This window comes from Bombina bombina, chromosome 6 (assembly GCF_027579735.1).
Source record: "Bombina bombina isolate aBomBom1 chromosome 6, aBomBom1.pri, whole genome shotgun sequence".
NCBI classification, from domain to species: domain Eukaryota; kingdom Metazoa; phylum Chordata; class Amphibia; order Anura; family Bombinatoridae; genus Bombina; species Bombina bombina.
The window spans coordinates 1,027,694,237-1,027,709,715 of NC_069504.1; the positions used below are offsets into that span (position 1 = coordinate 1,027,694,237).

General features: G+C 37.7%; 1 protein-coding gene across 3 annotated transcripts in view; it reads left to right on the forward strand.

Moving 5' to 3' along the window:
- The window catches only part of LOC128664082 (dihydrofolate reductase), an 80,942-nt gene that overhangs the window by 22,598 nt on the left and 42,865 nt on the right, over positions 1-15,479 (forward strand). For all 3 annotated transcript variants that reach the window (XM_053718761.1, XM_053718759.1, XM_053718762.1), the window contains one exon: positions 4,118-4,167. In XM_053718761.1, the coding sequence (XP_053574736.1) occupies positions 4,118-4,167 (50 nt within the window). The remainder of the gene's footprint in view (positions 1-4,117; positions 4,168-15,479) is intronic.

Here is a 15,479-nt window from a genome sequence, read left to right on the forward strand (position 1 = left end):
GATCAGCACTTTGCTTTTTCACCAGTTCACTCTGGCGGGCCATCCTAATAGCCCCGTCTAACGTTAAATCAGGCTCTAACTGCAGCTTCAGGGAGACTTCAGCATCTGCAATTCCAATAACTATTCTGTCTCTGATTTGCTCTTCTTTAGCAACACCAAACTCACAGAATTCAGCTAATTCATACAGGCTGCGCACAAATGACTCCACAGATTCTCCCACACGCTGATTACGTTTGTGAAAACAAGCTCTCTCATGAATCACATTTCTTTTGGGCACAAAGTGGGCACTGAGTTTATCCATAACTATATCCAAGTTAACTTCTTCCCCTTCTTGGAAAGTAAAAGCATTGAACACTGGCTCTACATCTTTCCCCATGGAGTATAAAAGAGAATTAACTTGTACTTCACCACTCTCCTTGTTCAGTTTGGATGCAATGCTGAAGCGCTGAAACCGCTGACGCCATGTGGGCCAAGCTGCAGGCTGAGAAAAGTCAAAAGGCTCAGGTGGGGTAAACTTTGACATTGCAATCGATCAGGAACAGAAGCGCAGTCCAGAACTTCTGACACCATGTCATGAGATGCAGGACATATGCAGGACACAGCAATGATGGTACAACTCTATTTTATTGCAGAGCATAACAATACACATCTAGTCAGGTTGATTGTACTAAACTAACTGCGACACAGACACCGGACCTAAGCCCCGCCCACATACTAGTGATATCACATCCTGCTCTCATCACATGTATATATGTGAATATGTGTATGTGTGTATATATGTGAATATGTGTATATATGTGCATATATGTGAATATGTATATATGTGTATATATGTGAATATGTGTATATATGTGTATATATGTAAATATGTATATATGTGTATATATGTGAATATGTGTAAATATGTGAATATGTATATATGTGAATATGTGTATGTGTGTATATATGTGAATATGTGTATGTGTGTATATATGTGAATATGTGTATGTGTGTATATACTGTAAGTGAATATGTGTATGTGTGTATATATGTGAATATGTGTATTTGTGTATATATGTGTATATATGTGAATATGTGTATATGTGTGTATATATGTGAATATGTGTATGTGTGTATATATGTGAATATGTGTATGTGTGTATATACTGTATGTGAATAAGTGTATGTGTGTATATATATGTGTATATATGTGAATATGTGTATGTGTGTATATATGTGTATATATGTGAATTTGTGTATATATGTCTATATATGTGTATATATGTGAATACGTGTATTTGTGTATATATGTGTATATATGTGTATATATGTGAATACGTGTATTTGTGTATATATGTGTATATATGTGAATATGTGTATGCGTGTATATATGTGTATATATGTGAATACGTGTATTTGTGTATATATGTGTATATATGTGAATATGTGTATGCGTGTATATATGTGTATATATGTGAATACGTGTATTTATATGTTTATATGTGTAAATATGTATTCCCTAGTATTCAAAGCAAACATTATCACTATGACTACAGAATTTTGTAGCACTATACCAATAAATGATTATAACAAATAATAACAATAGCATGCAGATGTATTGTTTATTATATTAAATGTGTAAATATTCAAAAAAATAACCGTAAAGTTTTATTTCCCATAATGTAACACTTTTGAGCCCTTTCTAGTCAAATACGTTTAAACATGCAATATCATTTTTATTCACTTTTAATGTCTTAATGAGCGGAAAAAAATGATCACTACATTTGTAATCTGGCCCAAAGTGGTTCATTATATGTAGTAAAAAGTCTTTGCAATATACTTTCATTATTTATTTTATATGAGGTCATTAGTTGCACAATCTAGTGACCCATTTATAACTGTCCCCAACTGTCCTCAGCAGAGTAGGAAATCTAAGTTACAATATGACAGCACCTGTTACTTTATGGGAAATAAAACTTTATGGTTATTTTTTCAATATTTACACATTTAATATAATAAGCAATACATCTGCATATTATTGTTATTATTTGTTATAATAATTTCTTGGTATAGTGCCACAAAATTCCGTAGTCATAGGATAATGTTTACTATGAATACTTAAAACAAATCCCAAATTTTTTCATTCATGATTCAGATAGAACATACAATTTTAAACAATTTTCCATTTTACTACTGGGAGTTAGCTAAACACGTCAGTAAACAAATGACAAGAGATATATATTTGCTGCCACCAATCAGCAGCTAGCTCCCAGCTCCAGAGCATATCTAGATATCCTTTCCAAAAAAGAATACAAAGAGAACGAAGAAAATTAGATAATAAAAGTAAATTAGAAAGTTGTTTAAAACTGTATGCTTTATATGAATCATAAAAGAACATTTTTGGGTTTCATGTCCCTTTAATTCTACCTAGCATTTATCTAGTGTTAATGTCACTTTAAGTGGGAAAGATTATAAAAAAAACCTCACTGAGTAGGGTTGCCAGGTGTGCAGTATTTAACTGGACAGTCCAGTATTTTAGCAGGTTGTTTAGTAAAATTGATAAAAAACAAAAAGGACACTTAAAGGGACCCAATACATAAATTTGATTACTATTGTTACATACCAGAGAAGCATCCCACAACTGGTCCCACATCTAAAAGCTTGTAGAAGTGCATTAAACATTTAAATATACAGAGTTTTTTAGGAGCCAAAAATGGTTACCAAGCTCTGCCCACCTATTGAGTGTAGATTTTGGTATGTTGAGTTTCTCCAATCATGATCAACAAGTTTTCCTACTTGAACAAGCTGATTTGTGCATGTGCAACATTAAATAGCTAACTAATAAATATAAAACGTGCACTGCTAAACTGTCATAAAAGAAAACAGCAACTAGACAAGAAGAAAGCTGTGGGCGGAGCTTGGTGGCCATTTTCAGGTGCTAATAATGATTATTTAAACGTTTCATGTACTCACAAGCTTATAGATGTGGGGCCTATTGCAAGATGATTTTTTGGTATGTAGCCATAAGTAATAAAGAATAAGTATTGGATATAGACTGTCCCTTTAAATGGCCAGAATTTTTAAAGTCCCATAAGTGTCAGCTAAATGTAAAGGCCTCATATATGCATCTGTGCATTACAAATATGGCACAAAAAGAAGTAACACTGAGAATGTTTTATTATATGCATCACAGGCAGTCATGAGGTGTTACATCATTGCTGTGTGTGTGCTCCTGGCAGTCAGGATGTGTGTGCGTGTAAAATATCTACTACATATGTGTGTTACTGGCATTCAAGGGGATTAAATGACTGCTCAGATGCGAAAAATATACATGGCTGGATCAAGGGTGGGGCCTAAGCATGAGCTTTCAGAAGGAAATTGTGTGACCCCACTTGTCACCAGTGCCCAGACACCTATATGTAGGCTGACCATATTGCCGCTTTAAGAAGGAACACATATGAAAAATACATATGTGAGGGTTCTTATACAAAAACCATTTATTTAAACAGCCCTGAAAACAGCCCTGACATATGTATTTTTCATATGTGTCCCTTTTTAAAGCGGCAATATGGTCAGCCTACCTATATGTCATCTGGTATTTTTATGGAGGACATCTGGCAACTCTATCACTGAGGTTAGTGAACAGTCTCAGTTTCATACCAGCCCTTCAGTAGTTTAATTATCTAACTGGGTTTACTGATATTACAGATAATATTTAAAAATTAAAGATAAAATATTTGGTTTGAGATATTTTATTTTGGTTTCTGCCAAAAGAGCAATTATGTTCCAGCTAGTTTTATGTTAAATTGTTTTATTTCTATATTTTTTTTTACAAAATTTCTTAAAATGATTTTGAACAGATTGACAATGAATGCAAATATTGGTTTAAATCAATATGAATGTAATTTGAATTTGCAACGTTACCTGTGCGTTTGGTTGTACTTATTTAATGTGCTACAATTTTTAGAGTAACTTATAATGCCTCAAAAACCTGTTCAAACCCTTCTAACAAATTGGAATAAAATGAACATTGATTTGCAGGTATAGATTCTCATTCCACCCCCAACCCCCACCCCCCAAAAAATGTGAGATGTTGATTAAAATGAAAATACACAACTAATATACATTTTTGTTACAGGAATGAATTCAAATATTTTTTAGACAAGATAACTACAGTAACACAACCAGGTAAATGACCACTGACTGCCAAGTATCTAATGTAATGTGAATCTATTATAGATGGCTTTTATTACAGTACATTTGTGTAGAATAAGCATGGCTTAAAAACTGTATCTTTCTGTACATTATACATTGTCATATCCATATGACTGACTTATTTAGTGGTCTTTGAGTGTAACCAAGGCTTATAGAATCACTAACACAAGCCAGACTGAAAACTCTATGGAGCTTGGATTATGCTGCTTTACAAACGCTTGTATAAATGTGTAACTTTTAAGATGGTTTTAACATCAGCATTCTGCACTATATATCATGTATTACAATAATAGCAATGGTTCTAAAGATGCACATTGATGATCGATGATCTTCACTAATATACACTTGGATTTGATAAACAGTTAATTGAAAGATTAAGCCTTCAAGTGCAAATTAAGAAGCCTTTTACTAACCTCTCTCCGCCACCTTAAGGATCCATCTGGAATGATTGAAAAGCCTTGCTCTTGTGCAAATGGTTTCCCAAGAGCAGGGGGAGGGGCTGTATAAGGAAATTCTTGTGTAATAACTGTAGGCATGGACAGACTAGTTCCCTGAATGGGAACCTTGTCTGCCCACTAATTATTAAAGGCTAGATTATGAGTGACACACTAACAGTTTCGGCGAGCCATAAGGGGTTTATTGCCGCTCTTGTTGTGCGTCAGTAATCGCGCACGTATTACAGGTTGAAAGTAAACACATTCGCTTGAGCGCAATTTAATTTCATGCGCATCGGGATAGCTCGACTTCAGAGCTCTTGTTAATTGCTAGGCTTGATTAAAAAGTATCACAAAACACGTCAACATTATAGTTAAAAGTACAGTTACGCTCACAATAACGCTATCTAAAAAAAATATTTTAAAAAACAAATTGAATAAAAAAGTTAGAAGGACTCAAAGATATGAGATCTCAGATGTTAGAAAAAAAAGTACTGCAAAGGGCTTTAACATAGAGATACATACTGTACAAATACATGACTAATTTATATGTGTGTATATGTATTTAAAGACATATACACGTATAAACACATATGTATACATATACAGACATATATAAGTGCATTGGAGCCCTTTGCAGTCAAGTAACTGAAAACTTGAAAAATCATATTTATGCAATTGTCATATTTAATAAAATGTTTAACTGTGTATCTAATGTAAATATTTCATCTTCAAATGTTCTTCACATAGGGGAAGTATTATTAAATAAATATTCCTATCTATATCTGTATATATCTATACCTATCAATCATTTTATATATATATATATATATATATATATATATATATATATATATATATATTACAAAACAATCATATTTATATAGAAATATGTGTTTAAGAATACATAGTATATATTCTGCTATGTGAAGAACATTGGAATGTGAAATATTAATATTTCATATCGGATTAGCGCACTTGAGAAAACGTGATCAGGTTTGCACGACTTGTTAGTTTCCACTTTCCGTACTCAGTTGAAGTCTATGGGGGAATACGTTAATGTGGTTGCAATATTCCAAGTTCGGCTTTTTGTGTTTGCTGTGTTAGCGTTTGCGCAAAAACTTTTTACTTTCCACTTGTAATAAGCGCGCTACCCAACACACACAAAAAGCTAACTTCTAGCAGAGTTAACGTGCAAGCGGGAACAATAAATAGCGCTCCACTCATATTCTAGCCCTATATGGGTCTTAAAGCCTCTTCTAGCACTGATTAGAATCTGTCATGTGCAACAACAATACTGTATCTATTTAAAAAGTAGTTATGTATATTCTTTGTAGAATAGATACCTTGGTACGTGCCTGGAGCATTGTATGACAGGGAATACTGCTGCCATCTAGTGTTCTTGGATAACATTTGTGCAAACCTGCTGCCATATATATATAGTGCCATAGGATTGATAATAGAATTACAGTAAAAGGTTGTTTAAAATTGCATGCTGTATCTGTATCATGAAAGAAAAATATTGGGTTTCATATTCCTTTAAAACAGATCAGTAACAGTGTTATAGCACCATCTGCTGGTCAGTTTTTTCTTGGAATGGATTTTATGGTTGCAGTGCTGCTAGTGATAACGAGCAAGAAGTAAAAGCCTTGAGAAAGATCTCTATCATCCTGATCAATATTTTCATAAAAGCTGATTGCTCTAAAAAATCTGTGTGAATGAGAATAATGGGCTGCATGCAGAGATGACCCTGACTGTTACCTATGTTTCTGTGTCTGTATGTTATCTTTCTTTATGGCAAATATCTCTACTTATACACACACAATGAATTATTAGACAAAATAACTACCTTGCTATTTAGAGCTGATCAGTTGTTTTCTATTTCCAAACTGATCTCAAGTACATCCTACTAATTTGCCTTTAAACAGTTAAAGGGACACTGTATTCTAAAATTTGATCCCCTTTAATTTGTTCACAATGTTCTATTTTACTTGCTGCATGTAATTATTTGCAAGCTGATACTTTACCTTTATTTGTTATTTGAAATAGTTACTTTTACCTGTTTTATTTGCACCTACACTGAAAATGTAGATAAGTTATGTACATAGCAGACAATAGCACCTGAAAAATCTCCCAGTTGAGGGTATGACGGAAAGTCAGATTTTGTATGTAAAATAGCTGTGTGTGTGTATTCAATCCTGCCAGCCATAGTTATCATTTCAATACCTAACATAAATACTTGCAGACTCAGCCTAATATTATGGGCATGTCTTAGGAGACAGTTTTAATGAGAAAAAACAGCTGCTCAAGTTCAGAAATAAACATGAAGGAACATTTTCCCATACATTTAATACTCTACAGTAGGAATAATAAGTAATTTTGAACATATTAAAGGGATATTAAACTGTGCTGCTATAGTAAAAGCACATATGTTAAATCAAAGTAAACATAAAATGAATCAAATTGGATAAAAAACAGCAACTTAATTGTTTTCTTGCAAAATGAGCACTTGTAGCGTTGCTTGCAGCTAGATAAGGGAGCATATGTTTTTGGAAATTAAGTTGCATTCTGCCTCTTCTGAGCATGAGCAAAACAGACTTAGGGGCCGAATTATCAATGTGTGGCGGACATGATACGCTGTAGCATATCATGTCTGCCAGACATCGCTGAATGCCGACTGGCGGCGGACCAGTTAAGGAGCAGCGGTCTCGAGACCGCTGCTTCTTAACTGCTGTTTCTGGAAATAGGGGAATCAGGGGCCATTCGGCCCTTGATAATTTGACCCCTTAATGTCTCTCTAGCATTATCTGAATATTAAACCAGCTTAAGTTACTTTAGAAGTTTTATGATATCAAGCTATAAATTCCTTCCTGCAGAGGCCCCAGTCTACTTGTAGAGCTGTGACGGAAAGTAACAGACCCTGCACAAATGAAGTTAAAAATAAAAAATAAAAGGCAAAATCCTTTAAAAATGATGAATAATAAATATTGCAATGATTTATATTAAGTATAACCCACTGCTTAGTGCTTTTTTATTACAATAATGAAACAGAATTTAAAGGGCAAGTAAACCTAAAAATGTATATTACTTATTTAGATAATGTATTTAATGATATTTACAGCAAACTGTAGCCCAGTTATGCTCTAAATATAATTTGCAAGTAAAACCACTTACAAGTTCTTTTCCCCGGCCGTTTGGAATTGCCGCCTAACCCCTCCTTACCCTAGTCACCCTCCAGCTTCCACTGAGTGTTCCTAGTTGATCCTGCGCAATGCACCGGTTTAGTCAAGGGGGGCATGCATTTAAAGGAACAAAAAAAAAAAAAAACGCTCATTAGCATAGCTGTGGTTATATGCGTCAGTGTGCGTTCCCTTTAGCGGTCCCTCAGTCATGGATTTATACTGCTGAATGCTGACACTAACATATGGAAGAGTCAGCACCTGGTGTGTCAGTACCAGGGGCCGCTGTTCTGGTAAGAGGGCGAACTTTGGAAAACAGCGAACCATGTCTCTTCTTTTGACGTTACATCAGCTGCTTCACAAATTTTGGCCGTAATGCGCATGCATGCCAGCGTCATCACATACCTGGCCGCATACGTCACTGATACAATATTTAGTGCTGTGAAAGTCCAGGACCCTTTCTAGTGCGCATGCGTGTGATTTTGTATCAGAAATCGTGCGCTCATGGAAAGATGTTTCTTCGGCTCCTCTGCAACATTTGGAACTCCGCCCCCCACTGCAACTACTCCCATTACTACTAATACTCTAAAGCTGAGTCTCCGTGCTCGTGCATGAGAGAGTATTAGTAGTAATGGGAGTAGTTGCAGTGGGGGGCGGAGTTCCGAATGTTTCAGAGGAGCCGAAGAAACATCTTTCCATGAGCGCACCATTTCTGATACAAAATCCCACGCATGCGTTCTAGAAAGGGTCCCGGAATTTCACAGCACTAAATATTGTAGCAGTGACGTATGCGGCCAGGTATGTGATGATGCTGGCACGCATGCGCATTACGGCCAAAATTTGTGAAACAGCTGATGTAACATCAAAAGAAGTGACATGGTTCGCTGTTTTCCAAAGTTCGCCCTCTTACTAGAACACCGCCTCTCCTTGCTGCTCCTAGATACTTTGGTAGGAAAAGTATTAAGGTCATGTTTATTTGAAAAGTTCTATTGCAAACGCCCGGAGTGTATTTACAGACCACGGACCTATTGGTGTCACTCTTCCTGGACTGACAGCGTTACACTTCCCAATGTCAGACAGAGGGCTGCCTAATTTAGTTCTGCTCTGTGGATCAGGGCCTGACCCAATCACTGTTAACTGGTCACCAGATACTGGCATTTTTTGGTAGCCAAAGAGTTAATACCTTTATTGATACAGGTTATTTAGTCCAAAAGCCTCTCATACAGCAGCCGCCTGGCAGTGATCAGTACTATGTGGTACATGTTTAAGTCAGTCACACACACAATCTACACACTACTGTAACTCATTGCCTGCCAGTGATGGTTGCAGTGTATTCTATACCCTTGATTTTAGTTGTCACATACACATGATTTAGCAGTCTGTAACACACTCCTGTAGCACAGTATAGTACTGATCAACACCAGGCAGCTGCTGTATGAGAGGCAGAACTAAATTAGACAGCCCTCTGTCTGACAACGCTGTAAGTCCAGGAAGAGCTTAGTGCTGCGGAATCTGTTGGCGCTCTATAAATAACCGATAATAATAATAAAATAGGTCTGTGGTCTGTAAATACACTCCGGGCGTTTGCAATAGAACTTTTCAAATAAACATGACCCTAATCCTTTTCCTACCAAAGTATCTAGGAGCAGCAAGGAGAGGCGGCCCCAGGTACTGACACACCGGGTGCTGACTGTTCCATATGTTAGTGTCAGCATTCAGCAGTATAAATCCATGACTGAGGGACCGCTAAAGGGAACGCACACTGCCGCATATAACCACAGCTATGCTAATGAGCGTTTTTTTTTTGTTCCTTCAAATGCATGCCCTCCTTTACTAAATTGGCGCATTGCGCATGCGCAAGAAGCGGGAACACGCAGGATCGATAGGAACACTCAGTGGTTAGGCGGACATTTCAAAACAGCCGGGGAAGAACTTGTAAGTGGTTTTACTTGCAAATTATATTAAGAGCATAACTGGGCTACAGTTTGCTGTAAATATCGTTAAATACATTATCTAAATAAGTAATATTAATTTTTAGGTTGACTTGCCCTTTAACATCCGTTTAAGAGCAAACACAATTTATTCTACAGTGTCCCTTTAATTATTCTCTTCAAATAAAGGTTTTTAAATCAGAATGTTTTAGTGAATGAAGCTACATTCCTGTTAAATGGCAATATTTCTAATAGTTTAGGCAATGAGAGAATAATGCTGTATGTATTCGGAAAGGAGAAAAACTCTCATAAATAAATTAATAAAAATGCATTTAGTATATCCGTAGTCATTCATTTAAAGTTACATTTTAGAAATATTCCACCCCTTTATGAATAGGCAGTGACAGTGGCACTTACTGAGAGTGATATATGTTTTAGTGGTGCTCCGACAAAATGCCGACGGACATTTGGCCGATGGACATTTGGCCGATGGACAGAATGCTGAAGCATGTTCCGAGTTTGGCCAAGGGCAGATACGCTCTGGAGTGCTCTGTTCTAATCAGAGCCTCGGGCGCCGCAACCACCTCTGGGAACCTAACCATGGGTCCCAGCCCACACGTCTTGTAATTCTCTGTCTGTGAAATTATCTATCTATCTATCGAATCTATCTATTTATATATCTATCTACTGAATCTAGCTATCTATCTATCTATCGATCTATTGCATCTATTTATCTATCTAATATATCTATCTATATATCTATCAATTCTATCTATCTATCTATCTCGTGGCTGGACTGTTATCTGACAGCCACTTTTGTGTCAGACTATTATCCATCGGCCAAGTGTCGGTCTGCCAAATGTCTGTCTGCAAAATGTCCATCGTCTAACAGTCCGGCCACATGTTTTAGATGATTAAAGAGTTACAAGGAGAAGTAATATATTTTAAAATGATTTAAGAGGCATACAAGGGAAATATGTTTAAGATGACTGAAGGGGTGTGCAGGGGAAATATATGTTTAAGACAATTATAAAGGATGGGGAAATATCATAAGTTGGGGCAGATAACAACATTTGCCACTTACCTGCTTATCAAGGCTGGATATTGAAACTTGTGAGGGTGGGTTGGGTCATCATTATCTGCTACTTACATGAGTGTCTAGAAAGGGGGAATGATTAACTATCCCACTCTAGAATTTAGTTTCTTATTTCTAAGCATAAATACCCACTTGAGTGACTCTGTTGATGCCAATAAGCCACCATTTTTAAAATAATGTGCAGCTCGTGTGACAAGGCTCTGCTGCTTATGCTTTTCTAATGTATACCTCCTTTTGCACATATTTATCTGGCTTCTTGACCTGCTGAGTAGAGGACATGTAAAAAAGGATTTTCCTTGCATGTTTATGGCTATTAAGATTCCTTTTAGAATTGAGGATGCTACAGCAACTATTGGAGTTCCTAAAACCACCACTATACCTTAAAGGGACATAAAACAAGTTGGGATAGAGACAAAATATAATAATATGTACTTTAATAACTTTACCTGCAAATATATACTGCAGTGCCTCACCATTAACCCTTTCTTTTAAGTTTCCAAATTGTTTCCAAATTGTACAGCTCTAACTCGCCCATAAAAATTCCTTCTATGGCTGTATCTATATCCACCTTTGACTTGGTAGAATGTAATACTTTAACACTCATTATCTGCTGGAGCATGCCTAGAAGCAAATAAGCTGCTGTGAACTCAGTTGAAATACAATGCCTGTGTTTCTAATGCTAAACACTGATAGGGGGGGGGGGGGTGGATCAGAGTACTCCAGACAGCATTGCTATGTAACTAATTTTGCTTATTTTTGAAAATTATTTTAAAATACTTGGCAGCAATTTTTAAAAAAAATTTAAAACTATTTTTACTTAATTAGCCCTTTTAGGATATGTGCAGATCTCAACATGTTTTATGGCACTTTAAGAAAGTACTGTGATTATATAAGTAGGCTTCATATTGATGGTACCAATGAACATGAAAGGTTGCTAACTGTTACCAGTACCAATGCTTGAATGAACTAGTGGAACAATTACTGTGATTGTTTTCTCTTGTAAGGTGTATCCAGTCCACGGATCATCCATTACTTGTGGGATATTCTCCTTCCCAACAGGAAGCTGCAAGAGGATCACCCACAGCAGAGCTGTCTATATAGCTCCTCCCCTAACTGCCCACCCCCAGTCATTCTCTTGCAGCTCTCGACAATGGAAGTAGCTAGAGAGATGTGGTGCATTAATGTAGTTTATCTTCAATCAAAAGTTTGTTATTTTCAAATGGTACCGGAGTTGTACTATTTTAGCCTCAGGCAGAAAGTTGAAGAAGAGTCTGCCTGTGGTCTTTGATGATCTTAGCAGGTTGTAACTAAGATCCATTGCTGTTCTCACACATAACTGAAGAGATGGGTAACTTCAGCTGGGGGAATAGCGTGCAGGGTCTCCTGCTCTGAGGTATGTGCAGTTTTAAATTTTTCTAGAGAAATGAATATGCTAGAAAATGCTGACAATACCAGATTTATTTAAGGTAAGCCTGATTACAGTGATTTAATAACGACTGGTATCATACTTGCTGTAAAGGGTAATATTTTTATTATTTACTCACATTACTGAATAGATATAACGTTTGCTTGAAGTGTATAAATGTTTTTTACATATTGGTGATAAAACATTATTCTGGGGCCCAGTTTTTTTCCACATGGCTGTCTAGATTTTCCTAGGGATAGTTTTTTAAGGCCCTCTCACTGTGAGTACAGGTTGGGAGGGGCCTATTTTCGTTTTTGCAGCTTGAGACATCCAGCTTCCCTGAAGGAGTCCCCTGAACATTTAGGACCTCTCTAAAGGGTTTTTGTGCCTTCCAAAGTCGTTGTATGGGCAGGTAGGGCCACAGCAGAGCTGTGGCAGTTTGTTGTGACTGTTTAGAAAACGTTTATATTGGGTTTTTTATCCGTTTTTGAAACTAAGGGGTTAATCATCCATTTGCAAGTGGGTGCAATGCTCTTTTAGCCTATTATACACACTGTAAAAATTTCGTAAGATTTACTGCTTTTTTCACTGTTTTAGCAGTTTCTGTGATTGTTTTTTTCTCTTAAAGGCACAGTACCGTTTTTATTTTTTGTTTGTTCACAGTTATTAAAGTGTTTTCCAAGCTTGCTGGTCTCATTACTAGTCTGTTAAACATGTCTGACATAGAGGGAACTCATTGTTCATTATGTTTAGAAGCCATTGTGGAACCTCCTCTTAGAATGTGTACCAAATGCACTGATTTTACTATAAATTATAAAGACCATATTCTGGCTTTAAAAAATTTATCACCAGAAGAAATTGACAGGGAAGAAGTTATGCCGGCTAACTCTCCCCACGTGTCAGATTCTATAAATCCCGCTGAGGGGACACCTAGTACTTCTAGCGCGCCCATTGCATATATCTTGCAAGACATGGCGGCAGTTATGAATCATACCCTTACAGAGGTATTATCTAAACTGCCAGGATTGCAAGGAAAGCGAGACAGCTCTGGGAATAGAATAAATACAGAGCTCTCTGACGCTTTAGTAGCTAGGTCTGATACACCTTCACATTATACTGAAGCTGAAGCAGGGGAGCTTCAATCTGTGGGTGATTTTTCTGATTCAGGGAAGATACTTCACTCTGATTCTGATATGTCTACATTTAAATTTAAGCTTGAACACCTCCGCGTATTGCTCAGGGAGGTTTTAGCAACTCTGGATCACTGTGACACTATTGTAGTCCCAGAGAAATTATGTAGATTGGATAAATACTATGCAGTACCTACTTACACTGATGTTTTTCCAATCCCTAAAAGGTTTTCTGAAATTATTACTAAGGAATGGGATAGACCAGGTGTACCGTTCTCTCCCCCTCCTGTTTTTTAAAAGATGTTTCCTATAGACGCCGCTACACGGGACTTATGGCAGACGGTCCCTAAGGTGGAGGGAGCAGTTTCTACTCTAGCTAAGCGTACCACTATCCCTGTCGAGGACAGTTGTGCTTTTCTAGATCCAATGGACAAAAAATTAGAGAGTTACCTTTAAAAAAAATAAAAAATAATTATTCAACAAGGGTTTATTCTCCAGCCCCTTGCATGCATTGCCCCGTCACTGCTGCTGCGGCCTTCTGGTTTGAGTCTCTCGAAGAGGCTCTACAGGTAGAAACCCCATTGGATGATATCCTTAACAAGCTTAAATCCCTTAAGCTAGCCAATTCATTTGTTTCTGATGCCGTTGTTCATTTAACCAAACTAACGGCTAAGAACTCAGGTTTTGCTATTCAGGCGCGTAGTGCGATATAGCTTAAATCCTGGTCAGCTGACGTTACTTCAAAGTCTAAGTTTCTCAACATTCCCTTCAAGGTGCAGACCCTATTCAGGCCTGGGCTGAAGGAGATCATTTCTGATATTACTGGAGGAAAAGGTCATGCCCTTCCTCAGGATAGGTCCAGCAAATTAAGGACCAAACAGCCTAATTTTCGTGCCTTTTGAAATTTCAAGAGTGGTGCAGCTTCAACTTCCTCTAATACAAAACAGGAGGGAAATTTTGCCCAGTCCAAGCCGGTCTGGAGACCTAACCAGGTTTGGAACAAAGGAAAGCAGGCCAAGAAGCCTGCTGCTGCCTCTAAGACAGCATGAAAGATCAGCCCCCGATCCGGTAACGGATCTAGTAGGGGGCAGACTTTCTCTCTTCGCCCAGGCTTGGGCAAGAGATGTCCAGGATCCCTGGGCGTTGGAAATTGTGTCTCAGGGATACCTTCTGGAATTCAAAGCTTCTTCCCCAAAAGGAAGATTTCACCTCTCACAATTATCTGCAAACCAGATAAAGAGAGTGGCATTCTTACATTGTGTTCAAGACCTCCTAGTTATGGGAGTGATCCACCCAGTTCCAAAGGAGGAACAGGGGCAAGGCTTCTATTCAAATCTGTTTGTGGTTCCCAAGAAAGAGGGAACCTTCAGACCAATCTTAGATCTCAAGATCCTAAACAAATTTCTCAGAGTTCCATCCTTCAAGATGGAGACTATTCGAACCATCCGTCCTATGATCCAGGAGGGTCAGTATATGACTACCGTGGATTTAAAGGATGCTTATCTTCACATTCCGATACACAGAGATCATCATCGGTTTCTCAGGTTCGCCTTCCTAGACAGGCTTTACCAGTGTGTGGCTCTTCCCTTTGGGTTAGCCACGGCACCAAGAATCTTTATAAAGATTCTGGGGTAACTCTTGGCAGTCCTAAGGCTGCGGGGTATAGCAGTAGCCCCTTACCTAGACGACATTCTGATACAGGCGTCGAATTTTCAAATAGCCAAGTCCCATACGGACATTGTTCTGGCTTTCCTGAGGTCTCATGGGTGGAAAGTGAACGAAGAAAAGAGTTCTCTATCCCCTCTCACAAGAGTTTCCTTCCTGGGAACTCTGATAGATTCTGTAGAAATGAAGATTTACCTGACAGAGGCCAGGTTGTCAAAACTTCTAAATTCCTGCCGTGTTCTTTATTCTACTTCTCGCCCTTCGGTGGCTCAGTGTATGGAAGTAATCGGCTTAATGGTAGCGGCAATGGACATAGTGGCGTTTGCCCGTCTACATCTCAGACTGCTGCAACTCTGCATGTTCAGTCAGTGGAATGGGGATTACACAGATTTGTCCCCTCTACTAAATCTGGATCAAGAGACCAGGGATTCTCTTTTCTGGTGGC